Raw genomic sequence first — 22597 nt, 5'->3', positions numbered from 1 at the left:
GTCCTTCAATTGGGGAATGGCTGAACAAATTGTGGTATATGCTGGTGATGGAATACTATTGTGCTCAAAGGAATAATAAACTGGAGGAGTTCCAGGTGAACTGGAGAAACCTCCGGGAACTGATACAGAGTGAAAGGAGCAGAACCAGAAGAACATTGTACACAGAGACTGATATACTGTGGTAAAATCGAATGTAATGGACCTCTGTACCAGCAGCAATACAATGACCCAGGACAGCTCTGAGGGATTTATGGTAAAAACGCTACCCACATTCAGAGGAAGGACTGCAGGAGAGGAAACATAGAAGATAAACAATTGCTTGAATGCATGGGCTGAGGCGGACATGATTGGGGATGTAGACTCGAAACTACCACACCAATGCAACTAACAACAATATGGAAATAGTCCCTGAACAAGGACACATGTTACAACCAGTGGAAATGTGCGTCGGCCATGGGTGGGGGGCGAGTGGGGGGTGAAGGGGAAAGTAGGGGCATAAAGTATGTAAACAGGTTAAAAATGAATATTAATAAATGTTTAGTAAAAAAAAAAGAATGGGTTTGGCAGATGGAAGGAGTGACAGTTAGGATCCCAACTGCTTCTCTGATCCACATAACCAGGGAGTTTATGAAATCAACAAATAACTGAGGAATACTGGGACAAAAGGATTTATAAACACAGGTTTAATAATGACTAGGACTTAGGGATAATGGGGAGAGGCCACACTAACCTAAACACTAAAAGACCAACACAAAGGGCTGGGAGATGGGTCAGAGACTACCCTGCTCTAATACAGACTATTACAGGCTGGAAGGGAATTGGGTCTCTCACAGAGTTTTGTCCACTTCTGCTCCTCTTGATGGTACAGGAAAACAGGTCCACAGGAAAGTAAATCCAGGAGAGTTAAATCAGGGTGCTTGTCTCAGACTGAGACGTCCACCACCCCAGTCAGATTTTCTTGCTCACTTGATCTTTCACTGGCAGTTCTTCCTTCTCTGTGATAAATCCACACTCCTTGGGCTCTCCACTGGGACAGGTAAAAGCAGCCACTCCCTGTCTCAGTTTTGACCAGAGACCCCAAGGAAAACAGTTTCCTTTTCTTCATTCCATGGTAGAACTCTCAAATCTTTAGAGACAGCCTGGGTGTTAGTCTACATTAAATATATAACTTTCTAATTTCCTCATAATAGGCAGGTCCTTATAGAAAAATGCTTCAAAATATGCTGCTTATAAAAGGAACTTGGTAAACTTATTGAGTTTGATGTATGAGAAAGAAAAAGATACAAGTGAGTGCCTTGATTGATCTTAGACAGAATGTAGAGAGAGGCTACGTGGCAAAGTGGTCCAATCTGTCTACCTGGGTATTGCCAAAGGTAACTCCTCAAACCTTTATTCATGGAATAGTAGGAGCCATTTGTGTTGTAGTGTTGTACTAACTGGTGGTCCAATAACCTCATAACAATCATGCCTGAAAGGAAGAATCTCAGAAGTATTTTACAATAAAATTCCCAATATTGCATCTCAAATGGCAAAATCTTATTGGTAAAATGAGGAAACAATGAATTCAAACATCAATTTTTAGGACACATAATATGATTTCTAACATCTACACAAAATAGTAATGCAGCTATCAGAGATCACAGTCACTTAACTAAGCATGCAAGAAAAAAAGTAATAGAAACAGAAACCAGAGGTTTCGACACAGGGTTGGAATACTCTACTCCAGTGTTTTTATTTCAAGTCTGTTTATTCATACTATCTGTATCAATTCTATTAGCAGATACTTTCAAGCTTTGCCTTGGCTCATGCCTCTACCCTAGGTCTCATAAGCTGGTATGGGGTTGAGGAAGAAATTGTGAACAATAAAACCTTTACTATTGTTGTCTGTGTGTTTTCTCTCTTTCCATTATCAATGCTGGCTACATTGAAATGAGATTGAGTATTCAAAAGAAGATATTTAAATAATCAGAAACTAGTATATAACAGAGAGAAATATTTTAATTTCTCCATTGGCAATTTCTAAATTATGTCTATTTCAAAATAATGAGTCTATATGTTAAAAGTTAATAATTCCAAGTTGTGTAATAAGGAAATGGCATTTTAAGTATAGATAGAGAAAAGTTGTGCAGAGCAGGATGGCATGAGGGGAGCATTCTGGGAGCCTTGGAACTCTGCAGGTGAGACACAAGGGCCTGAGTCTGTTGGTTGCCGTCACTGGAGAAGAAACAGGTGTGTTTGTACTCCTTGAGTACCATCCAGAAGAACCCATCTACCATGTGGCCTGGAGCTTAGTTTTGCAGTTTGCAAGGTGGACTTCCATTACTGGACCAGCTCTTGGTTGGAGACCCTTTTGGATTTGCTGGCTGGTTTTCATCTGGGACTTTAGGACATCTGAGATCACTGTTGGAGGGACAAGGACCAAGGAGTGAGACTCTATTTACCCCATCCTGCTTGGATCTAGTTAGTGTTAGGGTTTTAGTGTAGTAATCCATTTCCTTGTCTCTGGGTCTATAGTTAACCCCAGTTAAGGAATCCCTGTTTACCCATCTCTCTAACTTCTTTACTTTAATGAATTATTGTTTTCTGCTTCTTGTCTGTTCTCCTTAATCTAAGTTCTAAGTTCACAATTCTAGGTTTTATTTCCCTAAGTAAGGCTAATCCTTTGAAGAAATTATTGATGTCTGTGACTGTGACTGGGGGAAATCTAAATGACCCCTATATAAGTGCATAGAGCCAATGTAAAATGATTTTTCTGATCAAATCAACAATTTTGAAGGCATCACTGAAAATAACACAGTTTATTAACAGTTCAAAAACCAAAAACAGAATAAACATTGACAAGACTGAAACAACCACATGTAAGTGAAATTATTCCTTCCTAATGAACAAGCAAGACTTTGTCAGAGTAAAATTTACTCTGAGCCTTTCACTCATAACATAAAAAGAAAGATCCCAGGTTTGTTGTTGCTATCTCATAAAAAAGAATAGCATTCTTTGAGGGGAAACCATTCTCTGAATGAGGGAAAACCTAAAAACTTTAAGTACTCATCCAAGTACTCTTCCTCAGAATAAGAATAAATTGTGAATGTTACCCACCCTGGGAGTGAACTGAACATGAAAACATGAAAGAATTTTATGAACATCTCTGTCTCTTAGATGATTCCTTTTGTGATTGCAGGAGGGTGTGGAGGAGATGGAACACTTGTGGGGGAAAAGAAATCTATCCCTTGTGTTGAGGCAAAACATGCCCTCCATCTGTGCAGGATAAGTCTAATCATTCTACATGATGGCTTTCCAAGTATTTGAAGACAGATGTTCTTCCTGTAATGCTCAACAATTTCAATAATATCCAAATCACAAAACTAAAACTAATGGAAAAGCTAAGGGCAGAAAGAAAGGTTCTACAAGAATTCCCTATTGGTATCTTTCTACTAGAAGATATTTATTTTTGCTTGGGTTGGTCTAGGGCACTAAGAATTTTCCACCTTTGAGATAATGCTTCACCTGTTGTAGTGCATTCAGGGATGTCCTCTTAAGCTTGATGTTTCCCAAAATCAGGATAAATGAGTGACCTGCTGGGTAGATGACTGCAGTTATCTCCCCAAACATCATTGCTAGATTCTGGTCTGGAAAAAAATAGCTAAAGGTTGCTATGTGAATGGCCAAACAGTAAATGACAAAGAGGATAAGGAAAGAGATCACAGCTTTCATGGCTCTTAAATGGATCTCTGTACTGACATCTCTGGTATCCATGGCATTGAGTTTTATCTTCCTAGTATGTTTCCACATGGAAAGAATTAACAGGAAAAATGAAATCAGAGACACAGTAAAGGGAAATAGAGCCCCTAGATTAAGGAACGTTTGGGTGGCAAAATATTCACCTTTACTCATTTTGAGAATTGAAGTGTTATTTTCCTTATGTTTTCTATTTATCTGGTTCCTGACATCTTCATTAAGTATCTCTGTTATTGGAAGGCTAGTGAACACAGATATGAATATAGATGCCAGTAGAACTACGGAGATCACTCTGTTAATTCTCCACTTCAGCCAGAGGAAAAGAGGATGGGAGAAACTGGCTATCTTCAAGCAGTAAAACATGCTAAGGCAAGTAGCAAACCAGACATTTAAAAGGTTGGAAATTGTCCAGAAGCCATCTATAATTCTCATGAACTTATTCTTGGCATATTCTTCTGGAAAAAACACCCCTACAAGGCCATCTACTATTATTATACATAACAGACTAATTCTGGAAATGGCTAAGCTGGTGAGAATTAAATCAATCAAGTAGATTTTCCTTCTCTTGAACCAGTCTATGCAATTCACCAGTCCAATGAATCCATTAACCAAAATCCCCATTGTGAACTCTCCAAGCATCATGATTATAAAGATGGTCTTCAATGTATTTAACATGTCTGCAGGGAGAAAACTTCAGTCTCTAAAATCTCAGCCTTTGGATTTCAACCAATCTATTGAAGAGAGGTTTCTAATTTTTTCACTGAGGTTTTCCAATGCTTTCCTTTTATTAGTTGTTATTATATCTCTTTTCTATAGAAAGAAAATATCCAAATATGCTATGTGATAAGGCTAGATATATTTTCATAAAAAATTCCTTGTTCATTTCAAATACATTTGATAGTGATTTTCAGCATAGACATGAAGTGTGATCTTTCATCTTTTCTGTAGTTTGTAATTTTCCACACATAGTGAGGACCATAAGTCTAAGCTTCTGTTTGCTTACATGCAAATTGTAGCATATTCCCTTTCATTGTTTTGCACATTCCTTTTGATGCTACTTTCCATATAGGTCTGATTTGTCATCAGTCTGAGCTGTGAACCAGTTGACCCAAAAAACAATCTATACTTTTTTTTACAATAAAAACTGTGGGTAAATCACTAGGCCTGGAGTCAAGAAGACTTGAGGTCAAATTCAGCCTTAGCTATGTGACCCTGGGCAAGTAATTTAACTTCTCTTGGGTTCAATTTCCTCAACTGTAAAATGCAATCATAAAAATATCACTTCCTGTGCCTTCCTTCCACTTTACATGTACCAATTGTAGCTTAAACTTTGTTTTGATTCTGATTTGTCACTCACTTTCACACACATGGGTTACAGACCTCCCCTACTCAAGTGTAAGTGGGATGTATATACTTTTAGTGATTAAATCTAAAAATGGGCAGGGTAGAGTTAATCTCATCTTTACATACCTCACAGAGTTGCTGTGAAGACCAAACGAGATTTTTGTAAAATATTTGTAAAGCGATTAGCACAGTGCCTGACACATGGTTGTTGTCATCCTTGGTTTTTTAAGAGGACCAGTGACATCATAGATGAAGTCTTGAACCTACATTGAGCCTGATTTAAGTGAGGCAGAGTAACGCAAAATTCTCAACCTCATTCTCTCTTCCAGTGTCATCAAAGTGGCAAGACAAAAGTCAGGATGACTGGTGATCACTCAGGATGTATCTTCAATGTTTGACCATATGCTAAAACTCTATACAACCTGATTCATCAGTCTTCGTGGCCATTGGAATAAATTGTTCTCATCTGCCCATTCCACTGGATGAAGTTGGTGGGTAGACACCCTAATAACTCCACAATAGTTTTGAAACCTATCAGTTATCCTAAACCTGGTTCAGCCTATCTGCCAAGATAATGTGGCCTTTTTTGAGCTGTTCATCCACTTTTGGTGTCTACCTTTCACCCAACTCTCACCTGTGATTCCAATGAGCTGATACATACTAGGCACAAACAAAAGTTTGTTCTCTTGCTGAAGCAAATTTGGAGATAGAATTCAGCAACAGCACCATCACTGCCATCCTCCTTTCCCCCTTTTTTTCCTCACAACTAGCAATCATTCCTCACAAACTAGCAATTATGAAAGTCTCATAGGTCAGAGCTAGGATCAAAGATTTTCTTCGTTTATATGTGTAATTTATAAGGGAAATTAAATAAAGTTTAATTTACATGTAATGGGCTTAAAAACAAAGAATGTACATCAAAGTATAGCAGAGTCTAAGGTCTGCTGACCACACTGACTTGAAAGTCACTGAACTTTTTAGTCTGCAATCATTCATTGTTAGAAATTAATTTTATTTATTCCCATACTCTATAGCTATCTAGGACTCTGAATAATTTATTTCTCATCAATAAACTTTTAATCCACATCTCATTGATTAACAAGTCAATACCTATTCCAATCTATTATAATTATTTAGTGAACTAGAGATTTCAAACAATAATTGTGGCTTCTTTCAAACTCTTTATAAAATACATTTTATAAATTTGAGTTCACAAAATAGTTCCAACAAAACTGTTTCTCTTCACCTCCCCCCTAAGTCCTTTGCATAGATTCTTTATAGTTCCTCGTGATTTACAAATAAAACATATTCTTCTCCCTGACTCCATAGAGAAAGATACTTTATGTTAAAGCTATTTTTTCAGTTGGTTTCACAGACATTTTATATGAGTTTTTAAGCTACCAAGGCAAAACTGTTTTTCTCCAAATATTCTATATCAGCACCTTTATTTGTCTCTTTAAAAAAAAAACAGTCTTCATAATGTCTCTAATGTTGATACTCAACATAAGAGCTCTTAAAAAAATACATAGTAAGATGAAGAGCTGGATCCTACCTCAGGAAGACCTTAATTCAAATTCTACCTTGTAAATGGACCAACTTTGTGACTCATAAATCACAACCTCTTTGAAACTCAATTTCCTTATCTGCAAAATGGACATAATAACAATATCTTCTTTTTTAAAGGGTTAATATGAGGATCAAGTGAAATAATGTTTAAAGAATTATAGAAATTGAGCTCATAGTATTTTCAAAAGGTGTTATTTACTAAAAAATTCCTTTGTACTATTCATTGTACTTAAAACTAAATAGGTGAAAATGGGCAAAAATGAGTGTTATCTTCTGATTTAATTTAAAATGCTCTTAGGTCATGAGGGCAGTTTTCTAGTTACGACTTAACCTACTCTATTGAAAGAGATGAAACAATCTAAATTTCATATCCCAACTTCTCATTATTACTAATTTCATAGATCTACTCTTTATTTATTCAGGAAAACAAAGCTAGATGGTCCTTTATTTTTGTTGGTGAACTTGTCCCATTAAAATGTTATGTTAATAGGTTATATCTTAATAAAATCTATATTAAATATGTTTACAGCATGCTAACCTTACATTCTTTGGTACTTCAGGGGTCTTACTGCCTCATTAGTGTTGATATTGTGTAAATTCAGATCATATAACAATTATACCACACTTTATCATCTTGTGCAATATTTGTACATTGCTCTTAACAAATTCTTCATAAAGAATCTGCAAATCTAATATTTTTCACTGTGGGAACATTAAAAAAACTTTAGTTTTTCTAGAATTTTTCAGAAATATATATCTGGTTTCAAAAACTTTGTCCAGGCTTGCCTTCTTAAGTAGGTAGGGTCACAAACAAAAGAGATTAAGGATGGAAAACAACATTTTTAAAAAGAGTGCCTTTAACATCTTTGCCTATCCCAACAATCTCCATTCAGAAAGAAATAACATATTGATTTTGGGGGAGGATAGCTTTTCAGTCCTTAAGGGGTATGATCTAGGAAGAATTGAGTACCAACTATTATTCTGAAATGTTTGTCCAACGTTGCACTTGAACGTATTATGAAATATTCTCTGTTATATAAATTTTGCCTCACATCATATTAGGGGTAGTATATTCAAAAGTTTGGAGGTAACATTCATTTGGAAATTTCATTCTCTAAGCTAGAAAATGAATTTAGAAAAATATTCAATTTATAAATATTATTTCTTGAAGAATTGTGCCTTAGTCACAGAGTAGGGCATTGATATTTTCCCACAAATATAACGATATACTATTTAAGTTTTGCATATGTTAACATTTTAAATATTTCTTCATTTCTATATATTAATTGCTTCATATGATTTTTTAAATTTTCCATTTTGATGTCCAGATATCAATTTAAATTGTATTAATCAAATTGATATGAGGAAGTGAAGAAACAGGCATGCAGGATCATGTAGCAAATAAAAACAGCATCACCCATATGCAAATTCAAGCAAAAATAACTCAACAGCATCTACCAATAACTAGTATATGAAAGTCAAATATTGAATTTGATGCTACATGCAAATAGGCAACAATGTCACCAAAAGTACATAACTTCAAGTAATGTTGATTATCTGTGGTACAATACAGCAGAGATAAGGGGCATATTACATTATTAACTCATAGAACTCACAAAAAATGCATTTGGAATCCTAAACTATATAGATATTGGTTTGGTCATGAAAGAGAATAATTTCAAGGGGAAAATATTAAAGTCTTAAGTGTCTGTCTCTCTGTTTCTGTCTCACTCACTTTTCCTCTTTCTGGCTCTTCTACACTTAGAAGAGACTTCTATATATACTTCTTATTTTCAAGGAGAGTTGCCTCAGAAGAAGAGGGAAAGAAAGAAATATAATATCAAGAACACAAATAATCAAATGCCTATTCAAAAGATTTAAATCTGAAATACCAAATAAAGAAATGCTAAATCCTGGCAATATTTTCTAGCTTTATATATAGTCTCTATCCCTCTTCTATGAAAGAAAGCATTTATCTTAGACCTAACCTCAAACTAACCTAACTCACACTACTTATTGCAGGGAGAGAAGGCAAGAAGAAATAGCAAGATTGGCAAGATGTTTCTGTACTCTCTGTCTCTATCTCTGTGTGTTTATCTCTGTTTCTTTGTCTTTCTCTCTCTGTATCTCTCTCTCTCTTTCTTTCTCTCTCTCTCTCTCTTTCTCTCTCTCTCTTGATCTCTGTTTCTAAATCTCTGTATGTCTGACTTTCAATCTTTCTTTTTCTTCTTTTTCTTTCTCTCATGTTGATATAATCTGTAATAATTGTTTTCTGACATTTCATGACCCATGATTCCCTTCCTCTAGACATTGGGTAATATGATATAGATTGGGGTGCAGCTGGGTGACTCAGTGGATTGAGAGTCAAGCCTAGAGACAGGAGGTCCTATGTTCAAAACTGGTCTCAGACACTTCCTAGCTGTGTGACCCTGGGCAAGTCACTTAACCCCCATTGCCTACCCCTTACCACTCTTCTGCCTTCGAGCCAATACACAGTATTGATTCTAAGTCGGAATGTAAGGGTTTAAAAAATATATGATATAGGTCATACATGTGCTATCATACAATTCATATTTTCATGCTCATCACATTGTAAAAGAAGCAACATATTATATATATATATATACACTGTAATGCATTACAACACACACCAAAAAAAATCATAAAGAAGATAAAGTGAAAAATGGTATGCTTTAATTTGCATTCCAAATCCATCAGTTCTTTCTATGGTGGTGGATAGCTTTTTTTTCCTCATGAGACTCTTTGAGATGTCTTGATCCTTGCATTGCTGATAACAGTTGTTATTCATAGTTGGTCATCATTCTTTATTGCTGTTACTGTATATAATGTTCTTCTGCTCACTTCTGCAATCACTTCATTTTCATTGTATGTTTTTTAAGATTGTCCTGTTTATCATTTCTTATTATACAATAGTATTCCATTACAAGCATATACCACAACTTGTACAGACATTCCTCAATTGATGGACATCCTTTCCATTTCCAATGCTTTGCCACCACAAAAAGAGCTGTTATAAATAGATGCATATATATGTATATATAAAGCCGACCCAGTTGCTTTTTTAACTTCAGCTGAAGTATAATAGATTCTTCTCCAATCTTTTACCTTTATTCTGTATGTGTGTCTCTGATTTAAATATGTTTTTGTAGACAGCATTTATAGTGGGATTCTGACTTTTAATTCACTCTGCTATCCTCTTCTGATGTAGGATAAGTTCGTTCCATTAACATTCACAGTTATGAGTACTGTGTGTTTCCCTCCATCTTGTTTTTCCTATTCCTTTTTTTCTACTTTTAGCCTTTCCCTGTTCATAAATGTTTTGTTTCTGACTACCACTTCTCCCATTTACCCTCTTTCTTATCCATTCCCCCCTTCATTTATTTCCTCTCTCCTTCCTTCCCTTTGTGTTAAGATAAGTTTCTATAGCTAAATGACTGTAGATATTCTTCCCTTTTTGTGCCAATTCCCATGAGAGTAAGGTTCAAGCATTGCCTGCCACTATCCCATTCTCCCCTTGATTTTATTGACTTTTAAAAAATATCACTTATTTGTTACATTAAAATATCTAAATAACTCCCTTCCTCCCTTCCCTTCCCCAATTAGAGAAGGCATCATTTGACAAAAAGATACATGTATATTTAAAACTATGTCATGATTATTTCTATTTATCAATACTTTCTTTGGAGGTGGACATGCATAAGTCATTCTTCAAATAGTATTTCCCTTGATGTATATACTGTTCTCTTGGTTCTGCTTATTTCTCTTCATAATTTCATGTAGGTCTTTCCACATTTAAAAAAAATTAACCTGCATATTATTTCTTATAGCTCAGTAGTATTCCATCACAATTATATGCCACAACTTGTTAAAACATTCCCTAAATGATGGACATCCCTTTCATTTCTAGTTCTTTGCCACCAAAAATATAGTTGATAAAACTACTTTAGAACATATAGGTTCTTTTCCATTTCTTCTCATTGACTTAGGATAATAAACCCAGAACACTGGTATTTCCTAGTCAAAAATTATTCTTAGTTTTGTATGTCTATGGACATAATTCCAGATTGCTCTCCAAAATGTTAGATTAATTTACAGTTCCATTAATAGTGCATTAATGTCCCTATTTTTCTACATTAATTTCTACATTAATACTCACATTTGTCATTTTCTGCTTTTATCATTTTAGCCAATTTGAAGTGCGAGGTATCTCAGAATTGTTTTGATTTGCATTTCTATAATCAATAATAGTTTAGAGCAATTTTTCATATGGTTATATATAACTTTGATTTCTTCATCTAAGAAATTATCAGTTCATATCCCTTGACCATTTATTAATTGGGGGATGGTTCATATTCTTATAATTTGATGTTATCTGAAAAAATGTCTAAAATTATTTCCCAACTTATTCTTTTCCTTTTGATCTTGGCTACATTAGTTTTATTTATACAAAAAGCTTTAATTTAATGTATTCAAAATGATCCATTTTACATCTCACAATCCTTTCTGTCTCTTATTCATTAATAAATTCATCTTATCCACAAATCTGATAGATAATATGTTCCCTGTCCATCTAATTTGCTTATAAAATCTTCTTTTTTGCCTAGGTCAAATATCCTTGATGTTATCTTTGCAAATGCTGTAACATATTCATCTATATCTAGTTTCTGCCAGATTGCGCTATAGTTTTGCCAAATAGTAAATTTATCTCCAAAATGTGAATCTTTACTTTTGTCAAACACAAGGTTACTATGGTTTTTACAACTGTTGCATGGCTGTTCTGTTCCATTAATCTACTTTTCTCTATTCTGAGCCAGTGCCAAATAGTTTTACTGCCTTATAATACATTTTAAAATCTACTAAACCTTCTTCCTTAACATTTTTTCCATAAATTCATTTGGTATTCTTAATCTTTTGTTTATCCAAATGAATTTTGTTATTTTTCCTAGTTGATTAAAATAATTTTGGGTAATTTAATTGGGATGGCATTAAGTAAGTAGATTAGGTAGGATTTTCATCTTAATTATTTTGGCTCTGCCTATCCATGAACAATTAATATTTTTCCAATTATTTAAAGCTGATTTTATCTGTATCAAAAGCATTTTATAATTATGTTCATGTAGTTTCTGAGTTCATTTGGCAGGCATACTGCTAGCTATTTTATTCAATCTATGGTTATTTTAAATGAGTTATCTCTTACTATCTATTCTTGTAGGACTTTGTTGGAGATATGTAGAAATGTGATAATTAAATTAAGTCTACACTGCCCATCTTTAGATTTAATCACTAAAGGTGAGAACACCACTAATTTTGGGAGGTCCATATTTCACTAAATACCGGAAGTATTCAGATTTACTCATTTTAACTATGAATATTCAAATTCAAATTTAAATATGAATATTCAGGAATTTATTTCTCCAAACATATCAATAAAATAAAGAACAGAACAATGAATTGGGCATACAATTTAAAAAATTGAATAAGAACACTGTATTTATTCTGATGCACTTCCTCATGTGAGATAATTTACTTCCAACTTACTCTCCTTTTCTCCTTTTCGGTTCCTCTTTCATAGCTCTTGTTTGTTTGTTTTTGTAAGGGAAATATCATCCCATATTTTCATCTTACTTTCTGCACTCTATAAGTCCCTATTCATTACCCTTATAGTGAAAAACTTCTTAAGCATCTTCAGTTTAAGGTACCTAGAATATCTCAAGTATCATAGTTATCTAAAGTTTTTTCATTATTGCCTTCCTATATAGTAATATAAGTAGTTTGGATCCACTGATTCCCTTGAGTACATAAGGTATCTTATATACTTTAAGTATCTTACAAATATCACATTTCATAAGTACCTTAAGTATCATAGCTATTACCTTCCTATCTGGTAAGATAATAAGTTTAAACCTATTGATTCCTTGAGTACTTTAAGTATCTCTTATAACAGAGATATCTTAAGAATCATGGTTATCATTTTCTTGTGCGGGAATGTAATTCTTTTAACCCCATTGAGGAGCTTAGTTTTCTCTTTTTGTTTACCTTTTTATGCTTATTTAGAGTGTCTAATTTGATCATCAATTTTTCTTTTCAGTTCTAATCTTGTCATCAGAAGTGACTAAAAAATAAAAATATTTAGACTTTTTTTTTATATTTAGACTTTTTTTGGTCTATTTTGGTGCATGAAGTTGACTTGACTGTCCCTTGAGTCCTACCTAGATTAAGCATTTTGCAGAGGGGATCTTGATGGTCTAGCATAAAAAGATTTGCAGCTGCTCCATTCAAATGCCTTTTGCACCAGATCACACTGTGCTCTATCCTCTCCAACCATAGCTAGACCTTAATGGTCTGAAGCTGAATCTCATTGGACTCTACTATGGCTGCACTGAACTTGGCTATACTCCTTCCACTGCCACCTCCATTGTATCACATTGGTTTCCTCACTTCTGCAGGGGCCAGACTACAGCTAGAGCACTGCTTCACCCTGACTTCTGGTGGTTCCATTGTTGAACAATTTGTTTTAAGGCATTTTTATGGTCATCTGGAGATAGGTTTGACAGGCTATGAACATTCCTTACTCCACCATCTTAGCTCCTGGAAGCATAATATACAACACCCATGTATTCTACAATCCTACAATGTATTATCAGAGAGAGACTTTAAAAATGTCTTTCTCAAATCAAAAACAAGCATTATATATATAAAGATACACTGTAGTATTTCCCAATAAATACAGAAAGAAAGCAAGAATGCCTGCTCTCCATATTACTACTTGATATTGTTTTAAAAATGCTAGCAATATCCAAAAAAAGATAAGATAAAGAAATTAAAGGCATGAATATAAGTAAAGAGAGGATAAAACTTTTCCTACTTGTTGATGGTAAGATGGTTTACTTAAAAACCCAAGGGAATCAGCAAAGATATTAACTGTGACAATAGCTTCAACAAAGTTGTTAGCTACAAAATAAACTCTTAAATTTCAATATAATTTCTATAGAATAATAACAAAATCAAAAAAGAAGTAATAGAAAGAGAAATTCCATTCCAAATAACTAAAAAATACCTAAAATATCTGGGAATCAACCTATCAAAACACAATTTTTAAAATTCATTTAAAAGCATTCCTCTAAAATAAATAAAGAACAATTTAAATAGCTAGAACAATAATCAGTGTCATAGCTGAACTGTGCTAATATGATAAACACAATAATACTATCAAAACAAATTTGCATTTTAATACTATAACAATCAACTTATCAAGAGATACTTTATAAAACTTGATAAAATGATAACAAAATTCATTTCAAAAAATAAAGATCAAGAATATTAAGGGAATAAAGGTGAGGGGGACTAACACTTCCAAACTTTTATAAAGCAGTAGTCACAAAAATCCTCTGTTATTGGTTTAAAAAATAGTGATGTATATCATTGAACAGACTAAGTAAAGGAGGATCTGAAATAATTAGATCCTATAAGGCAGAGTTTGAGAAACTAGAAAGCAAGAACTCTATTTTTCAAAAACTGCTGGAAAATCAGAAAGCCTCCTAGCTGAATTTAAGCTTAGACTAAGACCAAATACCAGAGTCTTCCATATATTCTAAATGGATATATAACATTAATAAAATGTCATGGTTTTTTAAAAGGTAAAAAAGAAGCACATTACAAACTTGTCATAGGTCTGGGTATTGTTGCTATATCTTTTTCAGTCATGTCTGACTCTTCCTGACCCCATTTTGGGGTTTTCTTGGCAAAGACACTAAAGTGGCTTGCCATTTCCTTTTTTCCAGCTCATTTTACTGAAGAGGAAGGAGAGGCAAACAAGGTTAAATGAAGTGGCCAGGGTCACATAAACAGTAAGTATCTGAGGCCAAATTTGTACTCACAAAGATCCTGGCTTCAGACTTAGCACTCTATACACTGCACCACCTCAGAGATATGTTTTTCAACCAAATAAGGGTTAGAGGAAATTATAAAAAATAAAATAGAGATCTTTAATAAAAGTACATGAAAGCTTATAGGAAGCTACAAAAATGTATGCAAAAGTAAAGCTAATGCCACAGTTTAAAAATGGAAACAAATGAATGGAGGAAAAAATCTTTTGTATCCAATTTCTCTGATCAGGATTCTGGATCCAAGATCTAAACAGTTAATCAATATACAAAGTAAGTTCTGCTATAATTCTTGTTTTGAAAACACTAATTTATTCCAACATTACAGATATATTAGGGAATAGTGACAGCATAATTTGAATTTTGCCTTTGTTTATGCATTGGTAGGAGAAAAAGTGAGAAAGCAGCAGTGCAATGACCCAGGACAAATTCAAACCAAAACAAATCTCAAATTCTACCACACGCCCTGAAAAACAGCAAAATTGAGAAGATGGAAATAATTAAGAAAGGAGACCTTGAAGGAAGATAGACACTATAGTGCATTGTTGGTGGAACAGTGATTTTCAGTAGAATGATTTTGGAGAGCAATTTGGATTTATGCAAAAAAATGACTAAAATATTCTTACCCTGAAATTCTTTGAACCCAAAATTCTACTAGTAGGCTTGTACCCTAACACTCAAGGAGGTTATTGATAAGAAGACAGCCTCTATCTATAACAAAATATTCATGGTAGCACTTTTTGACATAGCAAAGAATTAGAAACAAAATAGATGTCAATCGATTGAAGAATGGTTCAACAAATCGTGGTACATGAATGGAATGGAATATTACTGTGCTTTAAGAAATCATGTATGTGATGAATACAAAGAACCATGGAAAGTTTTGCACGAACTGATTACAGAGTGAAGCAAGCAGAGCCAAGAAAACAATACATACTATGATTATAAACAATCTAAACAGAAAGAACCATGACAAAACACTAAAAAGTGAATGTTTCAAAATTACAAAAAATAAGCACAACTTCAAAAGAGATATACAAAAAGATACCTCATCCTCATTCCACTTCAAAGGTAAATCCATGGGTGTGGTACATTGTACATATTGTCTTACTTTTTTTCTTTTTTTATAAATCTAATTGACTAATTAATTTAGAATTTTTTTTCATAGTTACATGATTCATTTTTTCCCTCAGCTCCTCCTTCCCCCCTCCCATAGCCAACAAGCAATTCCACTGGGTTTTACATGTATCATTGATCAAAACCTATTTCTATATTATTAGTATTTGCAATAGAATGGTCATTTAGAGTCTACATCCCCAATCATGTCCCCATCGAACCATGTGATCAAGAAGTTGTTTTTCTTTGGAGTTTCTACTTCACAGTTCTTTCTCTGGAAGTGGATAGCATTCTTTCTCATAAGTCCCTCAAAAATGTCTTGGATCATTGCATTACTGCTAGTAGAGAAGTCCATTATGTTTGATTGTGCCACAGTGTATGTCTTACTTTTTTTTCAATATATCGCTATTATTGATTTTTTAAAAATTCTTCAAAAATAGCATTTGTTATTTGGGATGGCTCTCTAGGAGGGGGAGAGGAGAAATTCTGAGGAAATTTTTGGTGATGATAACAAAAAGCAAAGATACCAATTTAATTTATTTTTTAAAGTAAAGAGAAGCAATATAGTATAGTATATGAAGCACTTGAGTTCGAATCAGGAAAACCTGGGTATAAATTATACTTTAAATACTTACTAGCTTTGTGACCTTAGATTTAACCTCTCTGTACCTAATTTTTGTCATCTATAAAATGATCATTCTAAAAGCATCTAAGGCACTTACCTAGTAAGATTGTTGAGTATCAAATGAGATCATGTCTCTAAAATATTTTACAAATCTTATAGTGCTAAGTAAATGTTAGTTACTAGTAACCAAAAGCTCTAACTAATAGAAGACCAAGTAACAAAGTTTTCACAAAACCAAAGAATCTCAGAGATGTAATAGATCTCATTTCTATCATCTTAAATTCACAGTACTCTTTATAGGTGCTAAATCTTCGTCTTAGGAATCTCAAAGTCCAACTTTTTTCTCTCCCAATCCTAGAGATAATGAGTCTCTCACTACCTAAGGGAAAACTATCATTTCTTTCTTTGCTACTGCTCTCCGTTCTCTTATACATATTCAACTCAATTCTTCCCCTCCCAAGATCCATTCCAGTTTTGCCCATCCTTTCTTTTGTGCCTTCTTAGAACCCCATTACATCATTAACAAAGCCCTTGATCATAAACCTTTTCTTTACTCCTTCATTCTGGTATTCATGTGCTCCTGGCTTTTCCCAAGGATACTGAATTAATGGCTATACCCTCCTCTTTTGGATGCTACTTCTTGTGATTGGGTAAAGAGAAGGGAGGAAGGAGGATGGGAGAAAGGAAGGGAATGGTAATAGAAGGTAGAGAATAGAAAGGTAGGGAAATACCCGGTGTATTATAATTAAATATCCTTTTAATCAACAGAGCATTTTTCTAAGCTTTGTTTAGAATACATTATTTTTTCAGTGGACTTAAAATGAGTTAACTTTGGAGGCCATTGTAATATATTTATCTCTGTTTCTTGGATAAATTTCTTAATCTTTCATGAAATGTGGCATAATGAAAGGTTATGTTGGACTTTTGTGTATTCAATAGGGAATTTCTAAATTCCAAAATGATTCTGTTTTTTAGCATGTCAATATATTTGTCAGAGTTTATCATTCACTAAAAGATTTCTAATCCCATTAGAAGTAAAAAAAAATAAAACGGTTTGGGGGAATTATTGTTTTATAATCTGATAAAGATGCCTAGATCTTACAAGCTCACCTGGACTTCAGACAATATATTTGATATAGCTTTGAATAAAAAAGTGAATTTCATCAACAAAAATGTAATTTTTTTCGACTTTCAGTATTTCAGTTTTTGTATTATCTTGGATATGACAATTTTTTCCTTCATAACAACAAGCAAAATGTATTTTTAAACTGGCATTTTTCATTGTCTACCAACTTCAAGAAACCTATGTAGAATTATAGAGGAATCAGTAACATTACCCCACTAGTCAATTAGATCCTTTTGAAGACTGTTGTTTGTTTTCTGAGAATTAACTAGATTACTTCAAAGCAATGACAGTTTTTAGTGCTGTTTTTTGTTTCAACTGTACTGTTCTTTAATCTTTGGTAAGACTAATTCTGTTTAAGTGTTATTGAATGATCCAGAAATGCATGATTTTAGTATATCAAAGACTACTGCTATAGTTCTAATAGTCACTGAAATACTGTAACTATTGAATGTTTCACTGAAGTAAATTCTTTAAAATAGCATTAAAAACCCACAAAAAAGAGAGAAATGAAATGAGTATATCTGACTGAAGGACTAAATCATTATCAGCAAAACAAGTGTCCAAGACAATCACAATGGACTTTCCACAACTATACTATCCACAGCTATAGAAGAAACTATTAAAATCTGAGTGCCTATTGAAGCATGCCATCCTCCACTCTGTTTCTTTTTATGAGATTTATATTATATGTGGGATATGTCTTCCATCATGACATGAGCAATATGGACACATGTATCACATGAAAGTATGAGTATAACTGATATAAGATTATTAACACCTGGGGGGTAAATATAGAGGGAGAAAATTTGAATTTTAAAATATCAAAAAGTGTTTCTACACATAACTAAAAAAAAGTCACTGTGCAAATCAGATAAAATCCAGAATTCTATTGATAAAGAATTGAAAAAAGATGGGACAACCAATAGAAATCAAGTTGATCAGGTCAAGATCATACATTCTTAGTGATCCTTGTGTCAATAAAATCACAAATGCATAACCCACTGGTTTTGACAAAATAAAATTACATCAAAATTCTTTTTTTTTCTCAGCCATACCACACTTTAGGTGCCTGATAAATTCTTTTTAATGGATTGGTTGATTGGTTAATACGAACTTGGTCTTACCAGTTTACTAAAAAATGTAACCTATTAGCATCACCATGGAATTAACAGGACAAAATAAAGACTATTATATTGAGTATATTCTATAAAAGGATATGAAAAAACAGATATTTATGGAGCAAAATGAGGAATCATAGAGTAGCTGCTATTTGTATCAATCAAAGTATTAACAACAAAATTTAAAGCATGGTTCTACCAAAATATCAAACTACTAACATTAGAAGACCATGATACATAAACAAGAAAAAAAATAAAGATTTAGTATATATGATGTTTCTTATTATAACCAAATGAAACACAAAGGATAATTTTGTTATACTCAAGCTGACTCAGTATTTAAAATTGTAAAATGTTATAGTCGGGAAAAACCATGTGTAAAGATATGATTGCAACCACATGGCAAGGAAGCAAATCTTGTTCATAATATTCTCTTGAGATTATACATTATGTTTGAACATCTCAAGTAAGCAGCAATTAATTATATTGCCATGAAATTCATTCAATTTTGGGGTATCCAAAATTTTTAAAATATAATTCCTTAAGTCAAAATTTCCCCTTCATTTGTGTAGGATGTCTTACCGTTCTACATGATGACTTTCCAAGTATTTGAAGATAGATGTAATGTTTTTCCTGTAATGCTCAACAATTTCAATAATATCCAAAAACAAACAACTCAAAGTAATAGAAAAACTGAGGAAAGTAAGAAAGGTTCAACAAAAATTCCCCATTGCTTTCTTTTGATTAGAAGATATATTAATTTCTGCAAAGGTTGGTCTAAGGCACAAGGGATTTGAGACAATGTTTCATTTGCTGTAGTACATTCAGGGATGTCCGCCTCAGCTTGATATTGCCCCAAATCAGAATAAATGAGTGGCCTGAGGGGTAGATGGCTGCAATTATCTCACCAAATATCACTGCAAGTTCACTCTCTGGGAAAAAGTAGCTGGATGTGGCTATGAGAAAGGCCAAACAATAAACGACAAAGAGGATGAGGAAAGAGATCATAGCTTTCATGGCTCTTAAATGGATCTCTGTACTGGGATCTCTAGCATCCATAGCACTGAGTTTTATCTTCCTGGTATGTTTCCACATGGAAAGAATTAACAGGAAAAATGAGATCAGGGATATAGTAAAGGGAACAAGAGTTCCCAGATTGAGAAGCATATGGAACCCAAAGTATTCAGATTTACTCATTATTAACTTCAAAGTGTTATTTCTCTTGTTTTTTCTGTTTATCTGGCCCCTGAAATCTTCATTAAATTTCTCTGTTATTAGAAGGCCAATGAACACAGACGTGAATATGGATGCCAGTAGAATTATGAGAATCAATCTGTTAATTCTCCACTTCAGCCAGAGGAAAAGAGGGTGGGAAAAATTGGCTATCTTCAAGCAGTAAAATATGCTAAGACAGGTAGCAAACCAGACACTTAAATGATTGGTAATTGTCCAGAAGCCATCTATAATTCTCGTGAGCTTGCTCTTGGCATATTCATCTGGAAAAAACACCAAAACAAAGCCATCTAGCATTATTATACATAACAGACTGATTCTGGAAATGGCTAAGCTGGTGAGAATTAAATCAATCACATAGATTTTCCTTTTCTTGAACCAGTCAATGAAATTCACCAGTCCAATGAATCCATTCCCCAAAATTCCCATTATGAACTCTCCAATTATCATGATTATAAAGAAGGTCTTCGTTGCATTGTCCATGTTTACAGAGGAAAAACCTTGATCTCTAATATCAATCATTCAATAAATTTTCAACCAACCTGTTGAAGAGACCTGTGTTTTTCATGAAGCCTTTAAAATGTTTTCCTTTTCTCTGTTGTTATGGGGTTCCCTTTCTCCAGAAAGAAAATATCAAAATATACTATGAGACAAGGCTAGAGATATTTTCATTTTTAAAAAAATTCTTGTTTTTTTGAAATACATTTGATAATGATTTCCAGCCTGGAAACTAAGTGTGGTCTTTCATCATTGCTGTAGCTTATAATTTTCCATGAATTGTAGGGTTGAATTTGTTTGCCTACATGCAAAGTGGGTCAGATTCCCTTTCATTTTGCAAATTCTTTTTGATGTTACTTTCCATACAGGTCAGATTCATTATTAGTTGGAACTATGAACCAGAAGACCCAAAAAAGAATCCATCATTTTTACAATGAAAAGGCAGTACTATAAATAAATCATTGAGCCTGGAGGCAAGAAGACATGAATTACAATCCAGCCTTAGCTGTGTGACCCTGGGTAAGTAAATAACAACTTCTATCTGCTTCAATTTCTACAACTGTAAAATGTAGATCATAACACTTACCAGACAGGGTTGCTGTGAAGATCAATGAATTAATATTTGTAGATTGATTATCACAGTTGCTGTTTATTTTTCATTCTTTTTTTTCATTTTTTTATTTTTTAGAAAAAAATTTTCTATGGTTACATGATTCATGTTCTTCCTCTCTCTACCCCCAACACCCCCAACACCCCCGCTTAGCCAAAGGGCATTTCTACTGGTTTCTTCATGTGTCGTCGGTCAAGACCTATTTCCATATTACTGATAATTGTTCTAGGGTGGTCATTAAGAGTCTACATCTCAAATCATGTCCGTATCAACCCATGTGTTCAAGCAATTGTTTTTCTTCAGCGTTTCCACTCCTGTAGTTCTTCCCCTGAATGTGGGTAGTGTTCCTTTCCATAAGTCCCTCAGAATTGTCCTGGGTCATTGTATCACTGCTAGTACAGAAGTCCATTACATTCTATTTTACTATAGTATTATCAGTCTCTGGGTATAAGGTTCTCTTGGTTCTGCTCCTTTCACTCTGCATCAATTCCTAGAGATCATTCCAGTTCACATGGAATTCCTCCAGTTTATTATTCCTTTGAGCACAGTAGTATTCCATCACCAGCATATACCACAATTTGTTCAGCCATTCCCCAATTGACAGGAATACCCTTGTTTTCAATTGTACAAAAAAATCAAGCCATTCTCCAATCGATAAATGGGCAAGGGACATGAATAGGCAATTTTCAGATAAAGAAATCAAAAGTATCAATAAGCACATGAGAAAGTGTTCTAAACCTCTAATAATTAGAGAAATGAAAATCAAAACAATTCTGAGGTATCACCTCACACCCAGCAGACTGGCTAAAATGACAGCAAGGGAGAGTAATGAATGTTGGAGGGGATGTGACAAAATTGGGACATTAATGCATTGCTGGTGGAGTTGTGAATGGATCCAACCATTCTGGATGGCAATTTGGAACTGTGCCCAAAGAGAGCGAAAAGATTGCCTGCCCTTTGATCCAACCATACCACTACTGGGTTTATACTCCAGAAAGATCATAGGGAAACAGACATGTACAAAAATATTTATAGTTGCGCTCTTTGTGGTGGCAAAAAACTGGAAAACAAGGGTATTTTTCATTCTTGAAGCAGACCAATGACATCATGGGCTGATGTCTTGACTTGCAAGAGAAATGGGTTTAAGTGAGTTAGAGTTATACAAAGTCCTCAGTTTCACTTTCTCTTCCAGAATCATCCAAGTCCATTGGCAAGACAAAAGCCATCAAGACTGGTGATGGCCTGAGATGCAGTGGATGACTCTTGACATCTTCAATGTTTGACAGAACTCTAAGTGCTCCACAGAGCCTGCTTCAACAGCTTCCATGGACCATAGAATGGTTTTCATTCATCTATTCCATAGGGGAAGTTTTCACATGCCTGCAGAATGTATCTCCCTGAGTTACTGACAGGTTTGAAGCCTGTCATTTACCTTCAACCTGGTTTAGCCTGTCTGCCAAGATACTTTTACTGGAGTATGGCCTTTTGAGAGCTGCTTCATCCAGCTGTGACTCCAAGAAGCTGACTCATAGTAGGCACTTAAGTAAACCTGATTCTCTCTCAGAAGTCAATTTGGAAATGGAATTAAGCAGCAGCTCTATTACTATTGACTTCTTCTTCCTCCTCCTCTTCCTCCCTACTAAAAATCAGTATTTATAAAAGTGTCATAGATCAGGGATAGAATAAAAGATTTTCTTCATTTATTTGTGTAATTTATAAAGG

General features: G+C 34.1%; 2 protein-coding genes across 2 annotated transcripts; both read right to left on the bottom strand.

The window, feature by feature from the left end:
• Positions 1-3462: 3462 nt before the first annotated feature.
• On the bottom strand, positions 3463-4410 carry LOC123239872 (taste receptor type 2 member 7-like). The gene has a single exon (XM_044667188.1). It carries the CDS (start codon positions 4408-4410, stop codon positions 3463-3465), a length of 948 nt encoding a protein of 315 aa, XP_044523123.1.
• Positions 4411-19311: 14901 nt separating this feature from the next.
• LOC123239871 (taste receptor type 2 member 7-like) lies at positions 19312-20250 on the bottom strand. Its single transcript, XM_044667187.1, has one exon. It carries the CDS (start codon positions 20248-20250, stop codon positions 19312-19314), a length of 939 nt encoding a protein of 312 aa, XP_044523122.1.
• Between the last annotated feature and the right edge of the window lie 2347 nt (positions 20251-22597).

Source organism: Gracilinanus agilis, chromosome 3, assembly GCF_016433145.1.
Source record: "Gracilinanus agilis isolate LMUSP501 chromosome 3, AgileGrace, whole genome shotgun sequence".
NCBI lineage: Eukaryota > Metazoa > Chordata > Mammalia > Didelphimorphia > Didelphidae > Gracilinanus > Gracilinanus agilis.
This window is presented reverse-complemented; position numbering and strand designations above follow the sequence as displayed.

What these genes read in the sequence shown, in the direction of transcription:
- LOC123239872 (XM_044667188.1), bottom strand. Translation starts at nt 4,410, where the DNA reads ATGTTAAATACATTGAAGACCATCTTTATAATCATGATGCTTGGAGAG.
- LOC123239871 (XM_044667187.1), bottom strand. Translation starts at nt 20,250, where the DNA reads ATGGACAATGCAACGAAGACCTTCTTTATAATCATGATAATTGGAGAG.